At 46.5% G+C, this 14195-nt stretch overlaps 1 protein-coding gene across 4 annotated transcripts in view; it reads left to right on the plus strand.

Moving 5' to 3' along the window:
• The window catches only part of LOC133114654 (RNA binding protein fox-1 homolog 3-like), a 26871-nt gene extending 13497 nt beyond the window's left edge, over nucleotides 1–13374 (plus strand). For 2 of the 4 annotated variants that reach the window (XM_061224210.1, XM_061224213.1), the window contains 4 exons: nucleotides 2515–2554; nucleotides 4876–4931; nucleotides 5834–5912; nucleotides 12389–13374. In XM_061224210.1, the coding sequence (XP_061080194.1) occupies nucleotides 2515–2554; nucleotides 4876–4931; nucleotides 5834–5912; nucleotides 12389–12412 (199 nt within the window). In that variant the 3' untranslated portion in view covers nucleotides 12413–13374. Of the gene's footprint in view, nucleotides 1–2514; nucleotides 2555–4875; nucleotides 4932–5833; nucleotides 5913–12385 lie in introns of all 4 variants that reach the window. The other 2 variants (XM_061224212.1, XM_061224211.1) reach the window with 2 other exon arrangements.
• Nucleotides 13375–14195: the final 821 nt, after the last annotated feature.

Genomic DNA, 14195 nt, shown 5'->3' on the forward strand with positions numbered 1-14195 from the left:
TCAGTCACCTTGCTGGCACTGTGACAATGAGCTCTGTCACACCCCCAGCTGAGCCTCACACACTCACACACACTCACACACACTCACACAAACACACACTCACACACACACACACACACACTCACACACACTCACACAAACACACACACATACACACACACACACACACTCACACACTCACACACACTCACACAAACACACACACACACACACACACTCACACACACTCTCACAAACACACACACATACACACACACACACTCACTCACACTCACATACACACTCACACGCACACGCACACGCACATGCACACGCACACACTCACTCACATAAACACACACACACACACATTCACTCACATAAACACACACACACACACACTCACACACATACTCACTCACACAAACAAACACACACAGACACACACACTCACACTCACACTCACACACACAGGCACCCACACACACCCGTGTCTACCTGCTCACATAAAGACACAAAAGTACCATACATATAAGCACTCCTGTGCAAAGACATATACACACGTGAGTGTGTGTACATTCATACACACATACTCAATACACATTTACAGTATGTATATACACACGTGTACACACTACGCTGATATTCTGTACACATGAGCAGAAAAGCATGGACACACCACAACACTAAAAAACGGTAGGGTCATGCTTCAAGCTTTCTGAAACCAATGTCCCAGCCACCCATGCATTGTGATGTCACAGCCACCCATGCCTTGTGATGTCACAGCCACCCATGCATTGTGATGTCACTGCCGCCCATGCAATGTGATGTCACAGGCCCCGTTGCAATGTGATGTCACAGCCACCTGTGCACTGTGATGTCACAGACATTCATGCAATGTGATGTCACAGCCACCCATGCATTGTGATGTCACAGCCAGAGCAAAACTGAAGGATGGAATGAGGGCAGAGGTCCAAGAAACTGTGGTCCACTGGCTCCTCTCACCCCTAGGCCCTCTGGGTAATGTATATTTTATGATCACCTGACATATTCTTTTGCTACCTCTCCTTGACTACCCCCCACCCCTGTCCCCCGCCCATTGCCCATGACAGACTTGCAGCAATTGCAGAGACAATTTCTGGCTTTTTGCCCCCTTGCTGTAAATTACCCTGTGATGGTAAAATCACTCTATTTTTCTCCTTAATGTGGCATTCTTCATTTTTGCCGCGGCGCGGTTGTTATGACCTCAGCCTGCAGTGTACTCAGCTGAGTTATGCCCGCGTCATTCTTCCCCACCTCCGCCCGTGACTGGCCCATCAGTAAAGTCTGATTTAAGGCAGGCCGGCGTGATAGATCAGGGCTGCGCTACATGCGCTCTGTACGGGTCTACATGCGCTCTGTATGGGTCTACATGCGCTCTGTATGGGTCTACATGCGCTCTGTGTGGGTCTACATGCGCTCTGTGCGGGTCTACATGCACTCTGTGGGTCTACACGCGCTCTGTGTGGGTCTACACGCGCTCTGTGTGGGTCTACATGCGCTCTGTGTGGGTCTACATGTGCTCTGTGTGGGTCTACACGCGCTCTGTGTGGGTCTACATGCGCTCTGTGTGGGTCTACATGCGCTCTGTGGGTCTACACGCGCTCTGTGTGGGTCTACATGCGCTCTGTGTGGGTCTACACGCGCTCTGTGGGGGTCTACATGCACTCTGTGTGGGTCTACATGCGCTCTGTGGGTCTACATGCACTCTGTACAGGTCTACACGCGCTCTGTGGGGGTCTATATGCGCTCTGTACAGGTCTACACGCGCTCTGTGTGGGTCTACATGCGCTCTGTATGGGTCTACCCGCGCTCTGTGGGTCTACATGCGCTCTGTACGGGTCTACATGCGCTCTGTACGGGTCTACATGCGCTCTGTGGGTCTACACGCGCTCTGTGTGGGTCTACATGCGCTCTGTGGGTCTACACGCGCTCTGTGTGGGTCTACATGCGCTCTGTGTGGGTCTACACGCGCTCTGTGGGGGTCTACATGCACTCTGTGTGGGTCTACACGCGCTCTGTACGGGTCTACACGCGCTCTGTGTGGGTCTACATGCGCTCTGTACGGGTCTACACGCGCTCTGTACGGGTCTACATGCGCTCTGTGGGTCTACACGCGCTCTGTACGGGTCTACATGCGCTCTGTGGGTCTACACGCGCTCTGTACGGGTCTACATGCGCTCTGTGGGTCTACATGTGCTCTGTGTGGGTCTACATGTGCTCTGTGTGGGTCTACACGCGCTCTGTGTGGGTCTACATGCGCTCTGTGGGTCTACACGCGCTCTGTGGGTCTACACGCGCTCTGTGTGGGTCTACATGCGCTCTGTACGGGTCTACACGCGCTCTGTGTGGGTCTACATGCGCTCTGTACGGGTCTACATGCGCTCTGTGCGGGTCTACATGCGCTCTGTGGGTCTACATGCGCTCTGTGTGGGTCTACATGCAGTGGAGAGGGGCTGGGCTGAGCTCATGAATCCGGTCTGCTGTCTGTTTCAGAGTGCTGTACCAGGACGGCTTCTATGGAGCAGAAATTTATGTGAGTACCATTGTTTTGTTTTTAGAGGTTTTTGTTGGTAAAACAGGATAAAATCCAGGGGTGGGGTGGGGGGGAGGTAGATATAAGTGGCTGGTATTTTTCTAAACAGCCAGTTGTTCTATGTGGCCAGCCTGTACCTTAGTGCCTCAATCCATGTGTAGCCACAATGAGATCCGCTCAGCCGTTGGGCCCTTGAGCAAGGCCCTTAACCCCACATTGCTCCTTGGTGTTTGGGGTCCCCTGCTTAGTTTAATCAACTGTAAGTCACTTTTGATAAAAGCCTCAAATAAATAACATGCAATGTGCATTAATGTCATGGGTTTCTTTGGCCTGTACATAAGGGGCCACATTTGAACATCAGTTCCCTCGTGCTAACCTGTGGCCCCTGATGACCCCGGAAGTGATCTGGGCTGTTGAATAAACATGAGGACGCGTCGCAGTAATTTCCGTTCTGAACGGCGCGATTAAAAATGTCTAAATAAAAGCGTCGCAGCCGACCTGGCCTTTGGGAGAGAATGTGAGCTCATCACACCAGCAGAGCCCTGGAACCTTTAAAGCACCTCGCCATTAAAAATGTGTGATTGCTTCTGAGCGAAACATTACGAAAGGTCAAATTTATACATATGTATTGAGCGCACCCTTTCCGTAAGCACATCCTGCGTTTTCACTCTATTACCCGGAGTGAAGCCGTGAAACCCCCCACGCACAAATTTAAAAATCTCTCTGGATTCTGACCTTGGTGCAGACTTGAAGGAAATCTATAAATGAATGAAATATCCGCTCTCATTTAGAAGTTGTTTTTTTTTTTTACAAAAAAACATGCATTCAGTGCACGCGACCCTTTGGCCTAACCTAACCTTCCAAAGATTCTGCCAATTAGCGCCGTGCGATGGGAGTGTTTGGAGTGTCGGAGCGTTCGCTCCTGTGTGCCGTCTCGGCCCCTGGTCCCTGTGGGTTGACGATAACATGCTGTCAGAGAGGTGTTTTTGGAGAGGTAGATGGACAACAATGTTCGAAAATGTTTTCCTTTTTTCATTTTTAGCTATTCATTTGCACAACCAAAGCAAGTTAAGCAAAGAACGGAAGAAGTGTGCAGGAGAGGTGAAAAGCCCAAAGGGGCTTGTACGAAGACCTCGAAGAACGAAGAGAGACACTAAAAATATTAGTCATCGGAAGACAGAATATTAAAAATGTACATTAAAATTATGAGAAAAAAGATATTCGAACTGCAGAAACAGCGAGTTCTGGGGAGCCGTGGCGGCACAGCAGGCTGAGATGCAGCGGACTTGCGGTTGCATTTCGTTGCAGTTGCACACCGAGGACCGGGGTTTGATTCGATTTCATTTGACCGGCTCTCCTGGAGCGGCTTAATCGCTGCTCCAGAGGGAGGGTCTTGGCAGGGTTACTAGATCGCCGCACGATAAAGCGCCCCGGGCGCCTCGGAGTCCCGGTCACGAGCATGAAGACGAGACGGCTTGAAGAAGGCGTGTTGTCCTCGGATCGTCAGATCTGAAATCTGGCACTAGACCTGCATTATCCAATCACGGTCCATGAGGGCAGAGAATTGCTGGTCTTCCACCCTCCCTTTTCCTGGGGGTCAGGTGCGAGCACTATTTTCTTCAGTTAATTTGCCCGGGAGATAAGAAGGGCTGAATTTGGATTGGAGGGCCAGAGTTGATGATCCCTGGTGTACAGTGTGACTGTGAGCGAGTGAGGAACAGGATCTGCTGTGCTGTACCTGGCTCAGGATGTAAGGGCAGGCATTTCATTGGCTCAGGATGTAAGAGCAGGCGTTTCATTGGCTCAGGATGTAAGAGCAGGCGTTTCATTGGCTCAGGATGTAAGAGCAGGCGTTTCATTGGCTCAGGATGTAAGACCAGGCGTTTCATTGGCTCAGGATGTAAGACCAGGCATCTCATTGGCTCAGGACGTAAGCGCAGTTGTCTCATTGGCTCAGGACGTAAGAGCAGGCGTCTCATTGGCTCTGGACGTAAGACCATTCGTCTCATTGGCTCAGGACATAAGAGCAGGCGTCTCATTGGCTCAGGACGTAAGAGCAGTCATCTGACTGTCGGAGGGTTACAAGTTCGATCCCCCGCCCTGGGTGTGTCGAAGTGTCCCTGAGCGAGACACCTCACCCCCAAATGCTCCTGATGAGCTGGTTGGGGCCTTGCATGACAGCCAATCGCTGTTGTGGTGTGAGTGTGTGTATGAATGGGTGAATGCGGAGCATCAATTGTGTCGCGCTTCGTATAAAGGCGCTATATCAACGCAGTTTCCGTTTAAATGAATGTGTATGTGTGTTTGTGTGTCTTTCCCAGGGTGGATATGCATACAGATATGCCCAGCCTGCTACAGCAGCCACCTACAGCGACAGGTGAGAGCACTGCCCCCTGGTGTACAGGAGGAGCATTACAGTACCCTGATAAACTGAGTCCAACTTCAGCTCATATTGATGACTGTCTCTATAAAACAGAAGAAGGCCTGACCCAGTAGAACCCAACGAACACTGTAATCCAGTCAGCTGTGATTAAAAACAGAACTATCACGCTGTCTGATTCTCGGTTATTGGACTGTCACTAGATCAGTGAGGTGAAGGAATGTCATGTTCTCTGGGCACAGATCTGACTGGTTAAAAATCTCTGCCAATCAGTTTACAGTAGGCTGGTGTTATTAAGGGCGTAGCTGAGATTGAAAAATAAATATCGAAATCCTTCAAGGGAACTCACAAAATGAGTAATAGGTGTGTGTTAATTTATAGTATGTATTGATTAATTAAATGTATATTTATTGCTAGTAATTATGTATGGATGACTTGCGTGATGACTATTATCAGCTGCATATAATAGTATGAATGCAATTCATATTCAGTTACGAATGAATTGGCATCAATTCTGCTTATTGCCTGAGCCAAGGCTGTCCATCCCTGTTCCTGGAGATCTACCATCCTGCAGGTTTTCACTCCAACCCTAACAAAGCACACCTCAACATCTAGAGCAGGGCTGCCCAACCCTGTTCCTGGAGATCTACCATCCTGTAGGTTTTCACTCCAACCCTAACAAAGCACACCTCAACATCTAGAGCAGGATGGTAGATCTCCAGGAACAGGGTTGGGCAGCCCTGCTCTAGCTGTTGAATGCGGTGTGCTTTGTTAGGGTTGGAGTGAAAACCTACTGGGTTGGTAGATCTCCAGGAACAGGGTTGAGCAGCCTAAACCATTACGTATGCAGGCTAGATCTGCTGAATGTCTAAAGCTATGTTTCTCCCGGCTGATCTTAGCTATGGCAGACTCTATGCAGCGACAGAGCCCTACCACCACGCCATCAGCCCCTCCCCTACATACAGTGTGGGCACCCTGGTGAGTGCCCTTTTCCGCTATCTCCGTCCATGACCGCGCTCAACCTTAAACCCGCAACCACTGCTGGTCTCACCACGCCAACTCTCACCATATCCAACCATAGCCAAGTCCACCCATATCTACCCATAACTCAGTTCTGCCATGTTCATCCATGTTCATCCATACATGACCGCGCTCAACCTTAAACCCGCAACCACTGCTGGTCTCACCATAACCAACTCTAACCACGTCCATCCACATATAGCCATAACTCAGTTCAGCCATGTTCATCCATGTTCATCCATACATGACCAAGCTCAGCCTTAAACAAACACTAACTGCTGGTCTCATCAACCACTGATTCTCACCATATCCAACCATAACCAAGTCCATCCATGTCTACCCATACTTCAGTTCTGCCATGTGACCTAGCCCGGCTATATCCAGAATCAGAAAACGGCCACATCTAACCAGAACCGACATCTTCACCATCCTCCATAAGATTAGGCCACTATACCAAGACTGCTCAGAAATGTTACAGTATATCTTTACTGCCCCCTACAGGGGGTTTTATGAAGCGCGCTGATGAGCCAATACTGAGAAGACCATTTATGCGCACGTTACCTTTTCACCCGTCGAGATATTTCACTGCAAGCTCCCAGAACTTTTAGTTGTTGTCTGTGTGTGTGTGTGTGTGTGTGTGTGTGTGTGCAAATTTCTAATTTTACACTGAGATGTTTAAAATGTTTATTTTTAGCTAGTTTTGCAATAAACATCAAACATGGAAGAAGTTCAGTAACAAAAAAGGAGAATTTCTGTTTTATAAAAAAAGAATAATATTTCTGAAGGGGTGTGGGAAACAGCTGAAGTCGTGAAGCAGCATTCCACTGTAGTTTTAAAAAGGTTTGAAAGTCCATGGCAGTCAAAAGTTTCCATTTAGCCAAGCCAAAGCACATGCGATTTATAAAATGGTACTATATCCCAGTGCAGTTGCTAGCTAAAAGCTTTCATTAGTTAAAATTAGACATTTTCATTTTGAGAACTGGATTGCTGTAGTTTTTTTGATTCCTCAAATTCCCAAATTCTCTTTTCTTTCTCCACACTATCCCCTTCACGGAAATCCAAATGTTTTCTCTTCCGTTCCATCAGGGACGGATGTGAACTGCTGGCAAACAAACTGCTCACAGAAAGTCATTCAGAACAAAGAAAACCTTCTTTTACTTAATTACTTTAGTCAAATTAGATGAATGGTTTGTATTTTCTCTTTCCTCTCTCTCACTCACTCTCTATTTCTCTCTGTCTCTCTTTCCTCTTTCACTCTGTTTCTCTCTCTCCCTCTCTCTCTCCCCCTCTCCCTCTCTCTCAGGAAGCTGTTCGATAATTAGGTCCACAGAGATTGCCTGAAATTCTCTTTTGCAGATTTCCAGTGCACTTAAATTGCAAATGCTCGTGTTCATGAAAGTTTGATATCAGCCGGAGGGAGTCTTAAAAGCCAGTTTAGTCTTTGAAGATTTAGACTTTCGTGATTGGGGGCTGGCTAAACATCAGCACGATTTTAGGGAAATGTGTTTTGTTTTTTTTTGACACCCTCATTTACCAAAGACAAGATAGAGTAGATGTTAGGTGTTGCCAGCAGGGTGGAGCACCTTGACCCAGAGCTGAAGAGAGGTGATCCTCTCATGCCATCCGTGACGTAGGAGAAATCTGACTTTCCATACAGAATAGAGAGAATAGATCCCATCAGTTCCTGTACTGAAAGACTCAGACAAACTGTACTGTACGTATGCGCTGTGTCTCTGTTAGTTCTGCAAAAACATATGTATAATGAATGAGTCCTACTTTTATGATGACTTCAGAGAACGTGGCTAACAGAGAGAAGCAGGTCTGGTGTCAGAATGTAGTGAAGATTATCGGTTTGTCTGCTGCTGCAACCAAGTCCACTGCCACTTCTTAGCTTTGCAAAGAACCCCTCATGCACACTCACACACACGCACACACACTTATACAGTACATTCACACATATGTGCGTGCACATAGACACAGTCATACAGACTTATACAGTCACGCACATGCATGCACACACACATACAGTCACACACACACATACACACGCAGTCATAGTCACACGGGGCTACATGCACGCACACACACGCATGTATCAGTGTGTGTGACATACAGTCACACACACTGATACACACGTATCGTGTCACACACTCATACAGTCACAAACACATATACACACACCCTCATAGTCACACTGCAAGTTTGTGTTTGTGTGTGGGGTGGGCAGTGTAAAATCAGCTAGCAGGTGTAGGTGGGGGATTAGCCATGGATATCAGTTCCAGCTACAGTTCTCCTAATCTCCGGTGTGGATCCGTGATCAGACCCCTGGAGACTTTGTGACCTGCGTTAAAGCAAAACATGACACCCTTACCACTGAGGGATCTCTGTATTGTGTTAGGGTCTTACCTCTGTAGGGGGTCAGGGTACCTACACACATATACACACATTACATTTCATTACATTACATTACATTACAAGGCATTTAGCAGACGCTCTTATCCAGAGCGTCGTACAATGAAATGCAGATCAAACACAGGAACAAGTGTGAAGAGGACCCTAGAGGACAGCACGGTTCCGAGTCCTAGCGTGACCGTACAGATAGAGTTGGAACCCTTGAAGAATACATCAACTAAAACTAGCATACCACGGTTGGCAGCTAGAATACCCCGAGTATGCACACACTCAAATGCACACACACACACACACACACACACACACACAGAAATTATTCCAGGAGACGAAACCCTCTAAAGATGGCTTTCAGGGCCTGCGTTTGTTCAGAAGCTGTGTCTCCGGGGAGTGATATCAGGGCAGAGGTTCGGCTCCAGTGGCATTACATCATCCACCTGTTCACCTCGCGGCGTGAGAGATCCCTCCACCTCCGCCCTGCCTGGGCTGGGCGTGTGTGTAATCACACAGTATTTACATGAGGGGCACCGAGTCACCACTTTAGATGGGCCTCGGTAAATAGTGTTTAAACGGGTGATTTAACTGCAACCATGGCAACGCCGGAATACCAGTGCACAAGTGCACAGATATCAGTGCTTGCAACCCCTTCAAGTTATTTATTTTTCAGTAACATCTGTTCAATTTACTTTCAATAATTTGTTTTGATTTGGGTTTTTTTTTTAAATTAATTTAGCTAACAGGCTGCTGATGCTGGCATAAAAAATGTTTGTTAACTGTCTCTGTTATTGACAGATATAGATATTAAAACAGTTGCAATATTTTTTTATTAAGCAAAAACAGCATTGATGTAGATCAATGAGTTTCCTCATTATGCTATTGCGAATTTTATGTGATTATGAAACAGGCCTTTAATCAAGTAATTTAACCTTTTTCATGGAGAGAGATAACTGATGCTACTTTACAAATATTTTACATTTACAAATATAATCAAATGTATAATAGTGTAATGTCACTGTGAGTATAAACAGCATGAACGATGGCACTGGAAGCTGAAATCACTCTCCCCGTTTAACTTTAAAATAATAACGTCTTTAATTTCTGCTTCCGTTTCTTGCAATAGCATGGTTGAAAACCCGGAGAGTAGATGAGTTAGTTGTCTTAGCAAATCATTTGGACAAAATAACACATCTTGTAATAAATACGTCCTGACCAGTTCAATTGTGTTTTTGGCTTGAATTCAAAGCGCTGAAATGTTTTCACACATAAAACACACTGCCGTATGAGGCTTTAACACGACACTTCAATTACTGTAACGCACAGTTTGGGGATAACTGCTCAGGGAATCGTCGATTATTTTAACCAGCACCTCTGGAAGCCGTCGCCGCCATGAAAAATCATAATAATCATAATAATAATGTGCCGTGGCATAAGAAATGACCTCCTTTCCGCCGCTTATTATGAAATAATTTGCAGAAATAATTGCTGAGTTACATTACAGCTTCTCGCGGTGGCTGCCTCGGGGGCTGTGCGCTGCAACACGTCACTTCCGTCTCTAGCCAGCGATCGGTAACCATCACACAACGGGCCAAACACTGTGGGCGTGTGCTGAACGGGGTTTGGGGGGTACGTGTAATGTGGGGGGGGGGGTTACCAAAAAAAAAAAAACACCAAAAGGACACTTCCTGTTGCCAGGGCTACCAGGTTAAATTCCCTGGCCGGGATGAAATTATATTATATTAGCACGAGGTGTGGGACAATATTATTTGCCACAAACCCACAGGTCGCGTTTAAAGGGCTGCCGCAGCTCTACTTGCAGTTCTTGGAGTGACAAGACAAATTCTGCTGCCAACGTAGCAAACGTCCCGGAAGAGGAAAGTTCAGCCGATGTTTGAAATGCGCGAGCCGTGACACTTTGATCGCTTCAGATTCCCCTCTCCCCGCCGCTCGCTACAATGGACGCCAAACAATTCAGCTGTCTGTTCAAACGAGGACCTAATTCGCTAATTGCCGCTGGAGGATCGCTGTTGCGACGGCACGTTTTGTTTGAGTACGCTCGATTGAAATGTAATGATAAAACGAGATGAGATGGAAATGAAGAGCGGGGAAAAAATGCATTTCGGGCGTCTAAATTAATCTTGGATCTCCGACGCCGTTATCCCTCCTCCGCGTGCGCGCTGGAGCGGGGGCTTTGAGCGGGGGCCAGAGCGGTTGGCTCGGGAGGCGCGTTCGGCTGGAAGATGAGGCTCTGGGCCCCGGTCCAGCGCAGGATGGAGGCGGGCCACTCCGCTCTCCCTCGCACAATGTTCTTTTGCAGCTCGGCGCGTTCTGTTGGACGGCGCGTGACACCGCACAAAGTCACACCGGATTGTTTTGTCTTTTGTTGCTGCTGCTGTTGTTGTTATGAGATATTTTTCTGTGATAGTCTTTTATTTTAAAAAAAAAAAGAAGAAAAAAAAGGCTGAATGTGTTATTCCCTATAAACTCTGTAAGATACTTTTTTAGAAATGTTATTCTTTCAAAACATGAAAGAACGCTTTCATCAGTGTTTACAGATTAGCTATCATAGTACTGCACATATCACTGCTTTCTTGGTTTCATGATATTAACCAAAACCTCCACACTGTAATCTTGGTTTTTTTAGACAGACAACTCTGTTATAACTGGTCATTTAATTGTTTTTCTAGGTAAATGATAATATTAAATGGTCTGCATTTATATAGCACCTTCATCCACTGTACGACTGATGCTTCTCATTCACCCAGTCACACACCAACAGCGATTGGCTGCCATGCAAGGCACCAACCAGCTCGTCAAGAGCATTTTGGGGGTTAGGTGTCTTGCTCAGGGACACTTCGATACAGCCAGGGAGGGGGTTGGAACCGGCAACCCTCCAACTGCCAGGCGACCGCTCTTACCTCTTCAACTTTGTTTTGTACCTTTCAGGTTGTACCTCATTTTGAAAAAAGTATCCTCAGTGTTTTCAGTTTTATCAGAATATTTTTAACACAACATTTTGTAGGGACCTGCACTTGTTCTGATTGTTACAGCAAAGCCGTAGTTATGGGTTTGAGTTGAAAAAACTTCAGATTTTTGTCTCAAACCTACAGTGACTGCATTGCAGTGGAATATATTGACTAATGAGTTCCACTGGGTTATGAACATCGCTCACATACATAAGTAAATAAATAGATAGATATATAAATACACAAGTAAATAAATAGATAAATATATAAATACACAATTAAATAAATGGATATATAAATACACAAGTAAATAAATAGATAGATATATAAATACACAAGTAAATAGATAGATATATAAATACATAAGTAAATGCAGAGGCAGAGATGGGTACAGATTAGGGCCGTGGAGAGTGTCTCCGGTGTGGAAGAGCGCTAAATCCCCCACACTGGACACCGCAGTCGGCCTGTTTTCAGTGTGGACAATACGAGCGTGCGGGGGAGAGGAAGAACTGGAGAGAGAGAGAGAGAGTAGGAGTGAGGGAGAGGAGGATGAGAAGAGGAGGAGGGGGGGGATTAGTGTTGTGAAAAGAGCCTGTGTTTTGTCTGGAGGGGGCGTTGATAAACTGGCAGGTCCAGTTTCAGGCTCTCTGATTGGTTCACAGCCTGGTTTGCATCCCAGAAGGCCACTGTTCTCCCTGACACTGCTCTCTGATTGGTCCACAGCTTGGTTTGCATCCCAGAGGGCCACTGTTCTCTCTGATACTGCTCTCTGATTGGTCCACAGCCTGGTTTGCATCCCAGAAGGCCACTGTTCTCTCTGACACTGCTCTCGAATTGGTCCACTGCTTGGTTTGCATCCCAAGTTTTTGATTGGCTTATACAAGTCACTTTGACAAAACCATTGAAATGTTTGATCATTCATTGTCATTGCAGCCATGAGTCACGTCTCCTGCAGCGATCTCCATTCTCCTCCATCCATTTTCACTCCCTCCCATTCACCTGATGAACCCGCAAACCGGCGGCCATTTTACAAACGTCTGCCATTTTCTCTGTCTCCAGTAGATAAAAGAAGGAGCGCTGTACTGACTAACAATGGACGTCACACAAGAAGAAGAAGAAGAAGAAGAAGACTTTGGGAGGGGGGGAACAGAACGAAGGAGAAAGGGATGAGACTGAAAACAGCATCTTAAAAAAACGGAGGAGAGAAATCCTCCCATCCAGACCGACAGAGAGCATGTGGCACGTCACCACGGCAACAGCACCGCCAGGCATGCGGGGCGGAGCCAAGGGATGGCCCTCCCCCCCCCGCTGGGTGGTCGAGAGCGCCCGTCATCACGAAGCGTTTTTATTTTTCTACAGCCGTATGATTTCACGCAGTCAAAGTATATACAGTATAACTTATTTTATAAACGTATTTTAGTACGGAGGCGTGATGAATCCGCGCGGGTGATTTTTTTGCATGGTTGCAGGAGTACTTGCTTACGGCTGCGTCACTGGTCGCCAAGGATACGCTGATGGGGTGTTTACCTCAACCGACCCTGATTTGTGCCCCCCCCCCCCCCCACAAACCACTTTGTGGCCCCCGGACCGTGTTTCAGCACCGTCACTGCTAGTCCCGCCCCCTTTAGCACAAACGATCGATTGACAGGCAAGCAGACCAACCCACATACCGAGGGCCCTCATTTTTCCATGTCAATTTGCTTCAAAATATATACCTCTGCCATCTCGCCCAAAATACTCAATTATTACCCCCCCCTCCAATGTAAACATATATACGTGCTGTGCTCTCTGCCAAACAAAAAAAACATTTTCTTCTTTTTTTCTTAACCTGTTTATGCAATTCTTTCTATTTAAAGATTAAATTATACAAATAAATGTATGCACACTGAAAGATGTCAACTTGTTCTCTTAATGAACTGCCTTTGTTTTTTTTCCGTTTCTCTATGCTTTGAATGCATTCCAGTACTATTTATTACAGTGAACTATGATTGTTGTAATTATTATATTGTTATTCATATTGATAATAAAGATGTCTCTTTTTTCGGTGAGATACGGTCATTTCATTGGTCGAAAGCTAGCAGCTGTGTTTGCTAAAACCTAGCATAGCATGATGTGAGACCATTTTACTGTAAGCCTGGAGTTAGCCATGTAATCCACAGTGGTAAACCCGCCCATTAACGAGACTAATAACAGCAACTGAACAACACCATGCCTGAGGTGCAGCTGGAAATTCAAACTGGAAATTCAGCCATAATAATAATAAGAATAATAATTTGTTATTTAGCTGACGCTTTTATCCAAAGCGAAAGTTGATTAGACTCATCAGGAGCAATCCCCCTGGAGCAATGTGGGGTTAAGGGCCTTGCTCAAGGGCCCAACGGCTGTGTGGATCTTATTGTGGCTACACCGGGGTTTGAAACAACAACCTTCCGGGTCCCAGTGCAGGCTGCTCCCTGGAGTTGGGTTCTGAGCTGAGGGGAGACAGTGATCGAAGCCCCAGGCTAAGGGGAACCCTTCGTCTGGAGGAAGGGGGGTTCTATCCTCCTCTTCCTCAGGTTGAGGATATGACGAACACGTTTGCTCGAGCCTCCTGGGTAAAGACGCTACTGTCTTTATCTTGTGCAAAAAAAGGTTTTGTTTTGGGAATAAAAGAGATTTAGGTCTTCATTATAATTCCCAGCCACAGAATTGTTGTTATTGTTGAGATAAGGAGGCTTGTACACTGTGGAATTAATTAATAACATATATATATACATGAATGGGACCCGGAAGGTTGGGGGTTCAAGCCCCAGTGTAGCCACGATAAGATCCGCACAGGGGGATTGCCCCCTGCTTAGACTAATCAACTGTAAGTCACTTTGGATAAAAG

Source organism: Conger conger, chromosome 16, assembly GCF_963514075.1.
Source record: "Conger conger chromosome 16, fConCon1.1, whole genome shotgun sequence".
Lineage (NCBI taxonomy): Eukaryota > Metazoa > Chordata > Actinopteri > Anguilliformes > Congridae > Conger > Conger conger.